Source organism: Salmo salar, chromosome 26 (assembly GCF_965601325.2).
Source record: "Salmo salar chromosome 26, fSalSal1, whole genome shotgun sequence".
Taxonomy (NCBI): Eukaryota; Metazoa; Chordata; class Actinopteri; order Salmoniformes; family Salmonidae; genus Salmo; species Salmo salar.
Genome location: NC_138316.1, coordinates 19,282,735 through 19,295,621, shown reverse-complemented (window position 1 = coordinate 19,295,621; position 12,887 = coordinate 19,282,735). Strand labels below are relative to the sequence as shown.

The following is a 12,887-nucleotide window of genomic DNA, read 5'->3' as shown; positions in this document are numbered from 1 at the left end:
GCATTCGCCAAAAGCCACAAAATACACCTGAATGGATTTCTACAAATATTTAAATGCCATGGGAGTCCTATTGATCAAACAACCATGAAAAAGGTAGGCTCCCTCCCCCTAGTTATGCACATCAACAACAAGATCAAGAACTAATGCTAGCCAGAGCGAGATGAGCTAAACTCTAACGAGGGAACATTAGGTAAACCCTCAAACTTTTTCAGATAGTTAGCCATCAAAAATTGCACTGATAAACTATGGGGAATAGTAGCCTGCTCATCCTTCTGAAGCTTGCCTGGCAATGCCGAGAGATGAGTGTGGATTGGTCTGCAATGTAGCATGCTTCCGTTTATAACATGAGCTACTCAGTACGTCAATCCGTTTGTACTGTATGGCTTGGGATTATGGTTCACTGTTTAGCTAGCTAGCTACCTAAACAAGAGACTCCGCTTCAACAGATGATTACACGACCCATCAAGTTAGCCAGATGTGTCTGGGGATGATTACAACCATCTATTGTATTTCAATAGATGGTTATAGAATTGTTTTCCACTTGACCCATCAATTTAAACAAGTGTGTCTGGGTAAGCATTATCAAATAGTTATGTGGACATTTAATATTGCTACTGTGCAAATAACAATTTCACTGTGCCGTTTACACCTTCTGTATCCTGTGCCAAATACATGTTGCTATATAGTGTGTGTTTACCAAAGGCGGTTATGTGAAGAACAACATGACCTGCACCAAAGTCAGATTAGGATATATGCCTGGGTAAAGTGTATTTTTACTACTACTTCCACCACGTTTAGTCTTGAAATCTTTGGTTGTTTAGTACACTACTCTTACTTTGTTTAGCACATTAAGGAGTTTTTCCCCCACCTTTATTTATTATTTAACCAGGTAGGCACGTTGAGAACAAGTTCTACAAGTTCTCATTTACAATTGCGACCTGGCATGGGTGGGGACAGGCTTAAGAAGGATGTGAACTATGTTAACTATGTAGACAACGGGCTCTCCAGTAGGTGTACCAAAACATTCAATGTCCATTTTCTCAAAAGTGGTGATAGATGTTTGTTATCTTTCAAAGCAGAATTACTTCCATTGTTCCTCAACTGCAGTGTATGATACACCATTTTGTAGCTGATTACTAATTTCAATTTATGTTTTAGGAATAACAATGGAATTTAACATTAATTTCTAATTGTATTCTAATTAAAATCAGGTAAAAACTGCTGAATGTGTCCCAAAAAAATCTTTTTTATTTTGATATACCTGAAAAAAAATCAAGCATTTTCTTTGACTTTTGATAATTAAGTATATTTCAAACCAAATGCTTTTACTCGGGTAATATTTTACTCTGACTTTCACTTGAGTCATTTTCTATTACAGTAACTTTACTTTTACTGAAGTATGACAATGGGGTACTTTGTCAACTGAGTAGGCAGAACATTTTCACTTTCATTCTGAGCTGATCATACCACGTAGCCCAGAAGTATCTAGCTAAATTCACTATCTTTCAAGCCATCACATTACGGAAGTGAAATAGGATATTTAGCTTGGATGTATAAAGCGGACTACTTCAATGTTTCCCCAAATATATAGCATATCTGTATGACCTGAAAGGTTGGTGAAGTTGGCAAGCAACTCATTATGGTAAAGCCAAAAAGGCAAACACTTCAGCTAAAACGTGGTTTTGTCAATAAACCTACATGAAAATAAGGAACTTCAGGTCAGCAAATTACCTGCTTAATTTCTACGGTGCAATATGGATTTTGTAGTCATCACCATTCACAGAATAGGATGAAGAGCATGCATGTGCGATATGTCGCTTAATAAACAGAAAACACCATTGGAATTGGTATGCACATTCGCAAAGAAACACTCGTTTTACCATCGATCTTTATCCGATCTGATGCAACTGTGTGCAAAAATATCATCGAATAATAACACGGAAGTGAAACACACACCATCAACATCTTCATAGATTATTTCCAATAGAAGAGTGAATCGACATTGGCTTACTTTTTGCTGAGTTCATTTGCGTCCACCTCTGTAACGTCAGCCATCTTCCTCTTGCAGCAAGTGAGTGAGTGCTGCAAGCGAGATCAGCGCCTACACACACACACACAACTGTACGCAATGACATATCAACGCGTTCGAGGGCATCAGTCTGACGCAAGACGCTGCGTAAAAGTAGGACCGCACTCAGACCACCAGGGGATCATATGAGTTTATTTTGTGGTTTCAAATAACTCCACGGGTGGCCTTCATTTTTATCTTCGTTGAAGAACACAGGTCCTTTACTAATTATAAATGTCTAATGCGAATATTAAAATACATGTCAATATGTGATCATATTCATCTGGTTTCTGAGCATCCTTTCTTCCCTCACTCTCCTCCCTTCATAATTTTAGGACATGTTTTGGATGGACAACTAGGGTATGACCACGATGCATTTAATTGATGATTAGTTATGTTACTCTTCAAACGTAATTAGATTGATGTGCTTGTGACATTTCAAATCTTTCACTGTATGGGAAATTCATGTCTGTGTCTCCTGAACAAAAGAAAAGTTGATCAATGCAAAAATTGAACCAAAAATCAGAGTGGGTAAATAAATTAGACAAAGGAAAACGTATCATCTATCTTTATTAATATAGATACCAGCAGGTTCACATAAATATAACAACTACTAGGGATGCACAATATATCGGTAAGCATATCAGAATCGGCCGATATTAGCTAAAAATGCCAACATCAGCATCGGCCCGATGTGTAGTTTAACGCAGATGTGCAAAACCGATGTCAAAGCTGACGTGCATACCTATGTAACGTAGGTACATGACGCCACGAAAAATATAGCGCTACACGTGCAACACAGCATTCATAACCTAGCCCACAACGTCTGCTGTGTGGATCAACAAGTCGAGCAGTCATTTGGAAGAGTAAGAACATTTCAGTGAGACAACTCAAAGGCGAAATCCATTAACGTCAAGATAATGGATTCATTGCCCTTGACAAATCAACCATTCTCTGTCGTGGATGATGTTGGCTTTGGCCGACTGTTCGAGCACCGGTACACACTAAAAAAAGTAGGCGCTATTTTTCAGATGTCGCCCTACCGGAGTTACACAGTATTGTTGAAACTCGCATCCATGAGCTACTCGCTATGGGCGTCACTGCTATTAGCTTCACAACTGACATTTGGACCAGCGATGTCAGCCCCATGAGATAACATTAGATAAACCCTCTTAAACCTTTTCAGCTAGTTAGCCATCAAAAATTGCACTGATAAACGATGGGGAATAGTAGCCTGCTCATCCTTCTGAAGCTTGCCTGGCAATGCGTGCTTGTCCCCAACCCACGTTTTGACAACTGAATGGGAACTTTCCTGCATGCACATTTGATCAATGCCAAATACATTTGATTGACAACTAAAGGGTGCGTTGGTAAATTACCTTCAGCGTGTCAGTGCGCGCTGGGTCGTTCGGAAAGTCAGCGCATTGTCAGACACTACACTGGACGCTGTGGCTGAGGAGTGGGGTTGATCTGAGCATTCCTCACAATTGCAGTCAAGCACCAAGCTAACTGGCCACCTCACTCTGACCATTTTACCCGTCCTAGCAGAGCTGGTTAGGCTGTTTACATGTTATCTAGAGCGTTAGTGACTAACTGTGCTAGTGGCAACAATTCATCAGTTATTCTGCGCTCTGGCACATTCAGACGAGAGTGCTCGGAAATCGAAGTAGATAGCCAGAGATATGCTAACTGGATAATAGTCGTTCAAATTCAGAATAGTTAACTAGATAGCAAAGCGATTCACATTTATTGCTAGTTAACCAAATGACACCTGTATCTCTAGCCACTGAAAAAAAGAGGGAAAAAGGTCAGTCACTCACTCACTTATCCAATGACATCCTCCTTAGCTAGCTAGCTAACGTTAGGCACCATGCTTTAACTTGCTAAATAAATAGCTACATAAATAGATATGCTAGCTTATTAGCCACGTTATGACTGACCTGTGATCATTGCCCTTGCTAGGTTTATTGTATTGCAATCCCCAGGATTAGTTACATTTCTTCATATCATATGAGTAGTTAAAGCGGTCAGTTCAACTTTAAAACAGCGCATACAACCCAATTATTTTTCCCTGTTCTATTGATGTTAATGTGATATCAATATGAGTGATTAACAAAATAGTGTTGCATTAACCTTCCCACTTTGGCAACCCACTTTAACCTCTCTAGGGTAGGTGGCACCAAATCGTCCCACCTACGTAACAGCCAGTGTAATCCCGTGGCGCGTTATTCAAAAACCTCAAAAATGCAAAAACTTCAATTTTTCAAAGATATGACTATTTTACACCATTTTAAAGACAAGACTCTTGTTAATCTAACCACACTGTCCGATTTCAAAAAGGCTTTACAACGAAAGCAAAACATTAGATTATGTCAGCAGAGTACCCAGCCAGAAATAATCAGACACCCATTTTTCAAGATAGCATATAATGTCACATAAACCCAAACCACAGCTAAATGTAGCACTAACCTTTGATGATCTTCATCAGATGACAACCCTAGGACATTACGTTATACAATACATGCATGTTTTGTTCAATCAAGTTCATATTTATATCAAAAACCAGCTTTTTACATTAGCATGTGACTAGCATGTGACTAGCATTCCCACCGAACACTACCGGTGAATTTACTAAATTACTCACGATAAACGTTCACAAAAAGCATAACAATTATTTTAAGAATTATAGATACAGAACTCCTCTATGCACTCGATATGTCCGATTTTAAAATAGCTTTTCGGTGAAAGCACATTTTGCAATATTCTCAGTAGATAGCCCGGCATCACAGGGCTAGCTATTTAGACACCCAGCAAGTTTAGCACTCAGCAAAGTCACATTTACTATAAGAAAAATGTTATTACCTTTGCTGTCTTCGTCAGAATGCACTCCCAGGACTTCTACTTCAATAACAAATGTTGGTTTGGTTCAAAATAATCCATAGTTATATCCAAACAGCGGCGTTTTGTTCGTGCGTTAAAGACACTATCCGAAAGGGTAAATAAGGGTGACGAGCATGGCGCAATTCGTGACAAAAAAATTTCTAAATATTCCATTACCGTACTTCGAAGCATGTCAACCGCTGTTTAAAATCAATTTTTATGCCATTTTTCTCATAAAAAAGCGATAATATTCCGACCGGGAATCTGCGTTTAGGTAAACAGACGAAAGAAAATAAAGCATTCGGTCGACTCGGGCACGGGCCTAAGCCCATAGTACTCTGATCGGCCACTTGCCAAAAGCGGTAATGTGTTTCAGCCAGAGGCTGCCTCGATATCGTTCAGCTTTTTCCCGGGCTCTGAGAGCCTATGGGAGCCGTAGGAAGTGTCACGTTATTGCAAAGATCCTCAGTCTTCAATAAAAAGAGCCAAAACAGGCCACTTCCTGCATGGAATCTTCTCAGGTTTTGGCCTGCCATATGAGTTCTGTTATACTCACAGACACCATTCAAACAGTTTTAGAAACTTTAGGGTGTTTTCTATCCAAAGCCAATAATTATATGCATATTCTAGTTACTGGGCAGGAGTAGTAACCAGATTAACCTGTTGGGTCTAGGGGGCAGCATTTGCACGTCTGGATAAAAAAAATGTACCCGATTTAATCTGGTTACTAATCCTACCCAGTAACTAGAATATGCATATACTTATTATATATGGATAGAAAACACTCTAAAGTTTCCAAAACTGTTTGAATGGTGTCTGTGAGTATAACAGAACTCATTTGGCAGGCAAAACCCTGAGACATTTTCTGACAGGAAGTGGATACCTGATGTGTTGTATTGACTTTAAACCTATCCCATTGAAAAACACAGGGGTTTAGGAATATTTTGGCACTTCCTATTGCTTCCACTAGATGTCACCAGCCTTTACAAAGTGTTTTGAGTCTTCTGGAGGGAGATCTGACCGAACAAGAGCCATGGAACGGTGATGTCCCATTAGACACCTGGCGCGCTACTTCATGTTGGGTACCCTCGTTCCAATACGTTATAAAAGGCTATGCATTCGTCCACCTTGAATATTATTCATGTTCTGGTTAAAAAAGGCCCTAATGATTTATGCTATACAACGTTTGACATGTTTGAACGAACGGAAATATATTTTTTCCCCTCGTTCATGACGAGAAGTCCGGCTGGCTTACATCATGTGCTAACGAGACGGAGATTTTTGGACATAAATGATGAGCTTTTTTGAACAAAACTACATTCGTTATGGACCTGTGATACCTGGAAGTGACATCTGATGAAGAGAATCAAAGGTAATGGATTATTTACATAGTATTTTCGATTTTAGATCTCCCCAACATGACGTCTAGTCTGTATCGCAACGCGTATTTTTCTGGGCACAGTGCTCAGATTATTGCAAAGTGTGATTTCCCAGTAAGGTTATTTTTAAATCTGGCAAGTTGATTGCGTTCAAAAGATGTAAATCTATAATTCTTTAAATGACAATATAATATTTTACCAATGTTTTCTAATTTTAATTATTTAATTTGTGACGCTGACTTGACTGCCGGTTATTGGAGGGAAACGATTTCCTCAACATCAATGCCATAGTAAAACGCTGTTTTTGTATATAAATATGAACTTGATAGAACTAAAAATGCATGCATTGTCTAACATAATGTCCTAGGAGTGTCATCTGATGGAGATTGTAAAAGGTTAGTGTATCATTTTAGCTGGTTTTATGGTTTTGGTGACCCCGTCTTTGACTTGACAAAACATTACACACAACTCTTGTAAATGTACTGTCCTAACATACTCTAAATTTATGCTTTCGCCGTAAAACCTTTTTGAAATCGTAAAACGTGGTTAGATTAAGGAGATGTTTATCTTTCAAATGGTGTAACATAGTTGTATTTTTGAAAAATTTGAATTTTGACATTTATTTGGATTCAAATTTGCCGCTCTTGAAATGCACCTGCTGTTGATGGAGTGCACCACAGGTGGCACGCTAGCGTCCCACCTAGCCCCAAGAGGTTAAATGGGGTACGTTTTTTATCCAGCCGTGAAAATACTGCCCCCTAGCCCTAACAGGTTAAACAAAATGCAACAATCCAAAATGTAGCTGGCTATTTTTTACAAGTTGTCCTCTAACCAGTGATATGCACATTATTCCCAGATTCCATGCGCCTTTTCAGTAGGGTTCCTTTGAACAGGATTTGCAACCTGACCCCCCCCCCCCACACACCTTGTTCTATTGATTACAATGTGATATCGATATGAGTGATTGACAAATACGTGTTGCATTTCCCTTTGGTTTGGCGACCCCCAAATCAAAACATGATCCGTTTCAGGAAGCTAGGTGAATGTCGCACGTCGCTAATACACAGGAGAATTAAATGTAAAACATTTTTGGGGATAAAAATAGAATGTTAACTTTCACGTGCCTTAATAACAAACTTGTATGCCATCTGTAAATATGAATCAAATTGTTAAATTACAAGCCTAGTTGGTATACAGAAAGTCAGGAACCTTCCCGCTGGTCATGATTGGCTGAAATAATGGATGGGATGGACATGCCGAGAGATGAGTGTGGATTGGTCTGCAATGTAGCATGCTTCCGTTTATAACATGAGCTACTCAGTACGTCAATCCGTTTGTACTGTATGGTTTGGGATTATGGTTCACTGTTTAGCTAGCTAGCTACCTAAACAAGAGACTCCGCTTCAACAGATGATTACACGACCCATCAAGTTAGCCAGATGTGTCTGGGGATGATTACAACCATCTATTGTATTTCATGAACATGTGTACATGTCTAGACAATAGTGACACATCCACTTAGGTAGATGTGGCTGGGGGGTGGTTATAGAATTTTTTTCCACTTGACCCATCAATTTAAACAAGTGTGTCTGGGTAAGCATTATCAAATAGTTATGTGGACATTTAATATTGCTACTATGCAAATAATTTCACTGTGCCGTTTACACCTTCTGTATCCTGTGCCAAATACATGTTGCTATATAGTGTGTGTTTACCAAAGGCGGTTATGTGAAGAACAACATGACCTGCACCAAAGTCAGATTAGGATATATGCCTGGGTAAAGTGTATTTTTACTACTACTTCCACCACGTTTAGTCTTGAAATCTTTGGTTGTTTAGTACACTACTCTTACTTTGTTTAGCACATTAAGGAGTTTTTCCCCCACCTTTATTTATTATTTAACCAGGTAGGCACGTTGAGAACAAGTTCTACAAGTTCTCATTTACAATTGCGACCTGGCATGGGTGGGGACAGGCTTAAGAAGGATGTGAACTATGTTAACTATGTAGACAACGGGCTCTCCAGTAGGTGTACCAAAACATTCAATGTCCATTTTCTCAAAAGTGGTGATAGATGTTTGTTATCTTTCAAAGCAGAATTACTTCCATTGTTCCTCAACTGCAGTGTATGATACACCATTTTGTAGCTGATTACTAATTTCAATTTATGTTTTAGGAATAACAATGGAATTTAACATTAATTTCTAATTGTATTCTAATTAAAATCAGGTAAAAACTGCTGAATGTGTCCCAAAAAAATCTTTTTTATTTTGATATACCTGAAAAAAAATCAAGCATTTTCTTTGACTTTTGATAATTAAGTATATTTCAAACCAAATGCTTTTACTCGGGTAATATTTTACTCTGACTTTCACTTGAGTCATTTTCTATTACAGTAACTTTACTTTTACTGAAGTATGACAATGGGGTACTTTGTCAACTGAGTAGGCAGAACATTTTCACTTTCATTCTGAGCTGATCATACCACGTAGCCCAGAAGTATCTAGCTAAATTCACTATCTTTCAAGCCATCACATTACGGAAGTGAAATAGGATATTTAGCTTGGATGTATAAAGCGGACTACTTCAATGTTTCCCCAAATATATAGCATATCTGTATGACCTGAAAGGTTGGTGAAGTTGGCAAGCAACTCATTATGGTAAAGCCAAAAAGGCAAACACTTCAGCTAAAACGTGGTTTTGTCAATAAACCTACATGAAAATAAGGAACTTCAGGTCAGCAAATTACCTGCTTAATTTCTACGGTGCAATATGGATTTTGTAGTCATCACCATTCACAGAATAGGATGAAGAGCATGCATGTGCGATATGTCGCTTAATAAACAGAAAACACCATTGGAATTGGTATGCACATTCGCAAAGAAACACTCGTTTTACCATCGATCTTTATCCGATCTGATGCAACTGTGTGCAAAAATATCATCGAATAATAACACGGAAGTGAAACACACACCATCAACATCTTCATAGATTATTTCCAATAGAAGAGTGAATCGACATTGGCTTACTTTTTGCTGAGTTCATTTGCGTCCACCTCTGTAACGTCAGCCATCTTCCTCTTGCAGCAAGTGAGTGAGTGCTGCAAGCGAGATCAGCGCCTACACACACACACACAACTGTACGCAATGACATATCAACGCGTTCGAGGGCATCAGTCGAGGGCATCATCAGTTCGAGGGCAGCAAGACGCTGCGTAAAAGTAGGACCGCACTCAGACCACCAGGGGATCATATGAGTTTATTTTGTGGTTTCAAATAACTCCACGGGTGGCCTTCATTTTTATCTTCGTTGAAGAACACAGGTCCTTTACTAATTATAAATGTCTAATGCGAATATTAAAATACATGTCAATATGTGATCATATTCATCTGGTTTCTGAGCATCCTTTCTTCCCTCACTCTCCTCCCTTCATAATTTTAGGACATGTTTTGGATGGACAACTAGGGTATGACCACGATGCATTTAATTGATGATTAGTTATGTTACTCTTCAAACGTAATTAGATTGATGTGCTTGTGACATTTCAAATCTTTCACTGTATGGGAAATTCATGTCTGTGTCTCCTGAACAAAAGAAAAGTTGATCAATGCAAAAATTGAACCAAAAATCAGAGTGGGTAAATAAATTAGACAAAGGAAAACGTATCATCTATCTTTATTAATATAGATACCAGCAGGTTCACATAAATATAACAACTACTAGGGATGCACAATATATCGGTAAGCATATCAGAATCGGCCGATATTAGCTAAAAATGCCAACATCAGCATCGGCCCGATGTGTAGTTTAACGCAGATGTGCAAAACCGATGTCAAAGCTGACGTGCATACCTATGTAACGTAGGTACATGACGCCACGAAAAATATAGCGCTACACGTGCAACACAGCATTCATAACCTAGCCCACAACGTCTGCTGTGTGGATCAACAAGTCGAGCAGTCATTTGGAAGAGTAAGAACATTTCAGTGAGACAACTCAAAGGCGAAATCCATTAACGTCAAGATAATGGATTCATTGCCCTTGACAAATCAACCATTCTCTGTCGTGGATGATGTTGGCTTTGGCCGACTGTTCGAGCACCGGTACACACTAAAAAAAGTAGGCGCTATTTTTCAGATGTCGCCCTACCGGAGTTACACAGTATTGTTGAAACTCGCATCCATGAGCTACTCGCTATGGGCGTCACTGCTATTAGCTTCACAACTGACATTTGGACCAGCGATGTCAGCCCCATGAGATAACATTAGATAAACCCTCTTAAACCTTTTCAGCTAGTTAGCCATCAAAAATTGCACTGATAAACGATGGGGAATAGTAGCCTGCTCATCCTTCTGAAGCTTGCCTGGCAATGCGTGCTTGTCCCCAACCCACGTTTTGACAACTGAATGGGAACTTTCCTGCATGCACATTTGATCAATGCCAAATACATTTGATTGACAACTAAAGGGTGCGTTGGTAAATTACCTTCAGCGTGTCAGTGCGCGCTGGGTCGTTCGGAAAGTCAGCGCATTGTCAGACACTACACTGGACGCTGTGGCTGAGGAGTGGGGTTGATCTGAGCATTCCTCACAATTGCAGTCAAGCACCAAGCTAACTGGCCACCTCACTCTGACCATTTTACCCGTCCTAGCAGAGCTGGTTAGGCTGTTTACATGTTATCTAGAGCGTTAGTGACTAACTGTGCTAGTGGCAACAATTCATCAGTTATTCTGCGCTCTGGCACATTCAGACGAGAGTGCTCGGAAATCGAAGTAGATAGCCAGAGATATGCTAACTGGATAATAGTCGTTCAAATTCAGAATAGTTAACTAGATAGCAAAGCGATTCACATTTATTGCTAGTTAACCAAATGACACCTGTATCTCTAGCCACTGAAAAAAAGAGGGAAAAAGGTCAGTCACTCACTCACTTATCCAATGACATCCTCCTTAGCTAGCTAGCTAACGTTAGGCACCATGCTTTAACTTGCTAAATAAATAGCTACATAAATAGATATGCTAGCTTATTAGCCACGTTATGACTGACCTGTGATCATTGCCCTTGCTAGGTTTATTGTATTGCAATCCCCAGGATTAGTTACATTTCTTCATATCATATGAGTAGTTAAAGCGGTCAGTTCAACTTTAAAACAGCGCATACAACCCAATTATTTTTCCCTGTTCTATTGATGTTAATGTGATATCAATATGAGTGATTAACAAAATAGTGTTGCATTAACCTTCCCACTTTGGCAACCCACTTTAACCTCTCTAGGGTAGGTGGCACCAAATCGTCCCACCTACGTAACAGCCAGTGTAATCCCGTGGCGCGTTATTCAAAAACCTCAAAAATGCAAAAACTTCAATTTTTCAAAGATATGACTATTTTACACCATTTTAAAGACAAGACTCTTGTTAATCTAACCACACTGTCCGATTTCAAAAAGGCTTTACAACGAAAGCAAAACATTAGATTATGTCAGCAGAGTACCCAGCCAGAAATAATCAGACACCCATTTTTCAAGATAGCATATAATGTCACATAAACCCAAACCACAGCTAAATGTAGCACTAACCTTTGATGATCTTCATCAGATGACAACCCTAGGACATTACGTTATACAATACATGCATGTTTTGTTCAATCAAGTTCATATTTATATCAAAAACCAGCTTTTTACATTAGCATGTGACTAGCATGTGACTAGCATTCCCACCGAACACTACCGGTGAATTTACTAAATTACTCACGATAAACGTTCACAAAAAGCATAACAATTATTTTAAGAATTATAGATACAGAACTCCTCTATGCACTCGATATGTCCGATTTTAAAATAGCTTTTCGGTGAAAGCACATTTTGCAATATTCTCAGTAGATAGCCCGGCATCACAGGGCTAGCTATTTAGACACCCAGCAAGTTTAGCACTCAGCAAAGTCACATTTACTATAAGAAAAATGTTATTACCTTTGCTGTCTTCGTCAGAATGCACTCCCAGGACTTCTACTTCAATAACAAATGTTGGTTTGGTTCAAAATAATCCATAGTTATATCCAAACAGCGGCGTTTTGTTCGTGCGTTAAAGACACTATCCGAAAGGGTAAATAAGGGTGACGAGCATGGCGCAATTCGTGACAAAAAAATTTCTAAATATTCCATTACCGTACTTCGAAGCATGTCAACCGCTGTTTAAAATCAATTTTTATGCCATTTTTCTCATAAAAAAGCGATAATATTCCGACCGGGAATCTGCGTTTAGGTAAACAGACGAAAGAAAATAAAGCATTCGGTCGACTCGGGCACGGGCCTAAGCCCATAGTACTCTGATCGGCCACTTGCCAAAAGCGGTAATGTGTTTCAGCCAGAGGCTGCCTCGATATCGTTCAGCTTTTTCCCGGGCTCTGAGAGCCTATGGGAGCCGTAGGAAGTGTCACGTTATTGCAAAGATCCTCAGTCTTCAATAAAAAGAGCCAAAACAGGCCACTTCCTGCATGGAATCTTCTCAGGTTTTGGCCTGCCATATGAGTTCTGTTATACTCACAGACACCATTCAAACAGT

At 39.3% G+C, this 12,887-nt stretch overlaps 1 protein-coding gene across 3 annotated transcripts in view; it reads right to left on the bottom strand.

Annotated features, from left to right (window-relative positions):
- The window catches only part of LOC106587184 (lysine--tRNA ligase), a 55,782-nt gene that overhangs the window by 18,874 nt on the left and 24,021 nt on the right, over positions 1-12,887 (bottom strand). Inside the window, exon 1 of one of the 3 annotated variants that reach the window (XM_045709033.2) lies at positions 2,012-2,149. The exons of the other annotated variants lie outside the window; for them this stretch is intronic. Coding sequence (XP_045564989.1) covers positions 2,012-2,055 — 44 coding nt within the window. The 5' untranslated portion in view covers positions 2,056-2,149. Of the gene's footprint in view, positions 1-2,011; positions 2,150-12,887 lie in introns of those variants that run through there. 3 annotated transcript variants of the gene reach the window in all.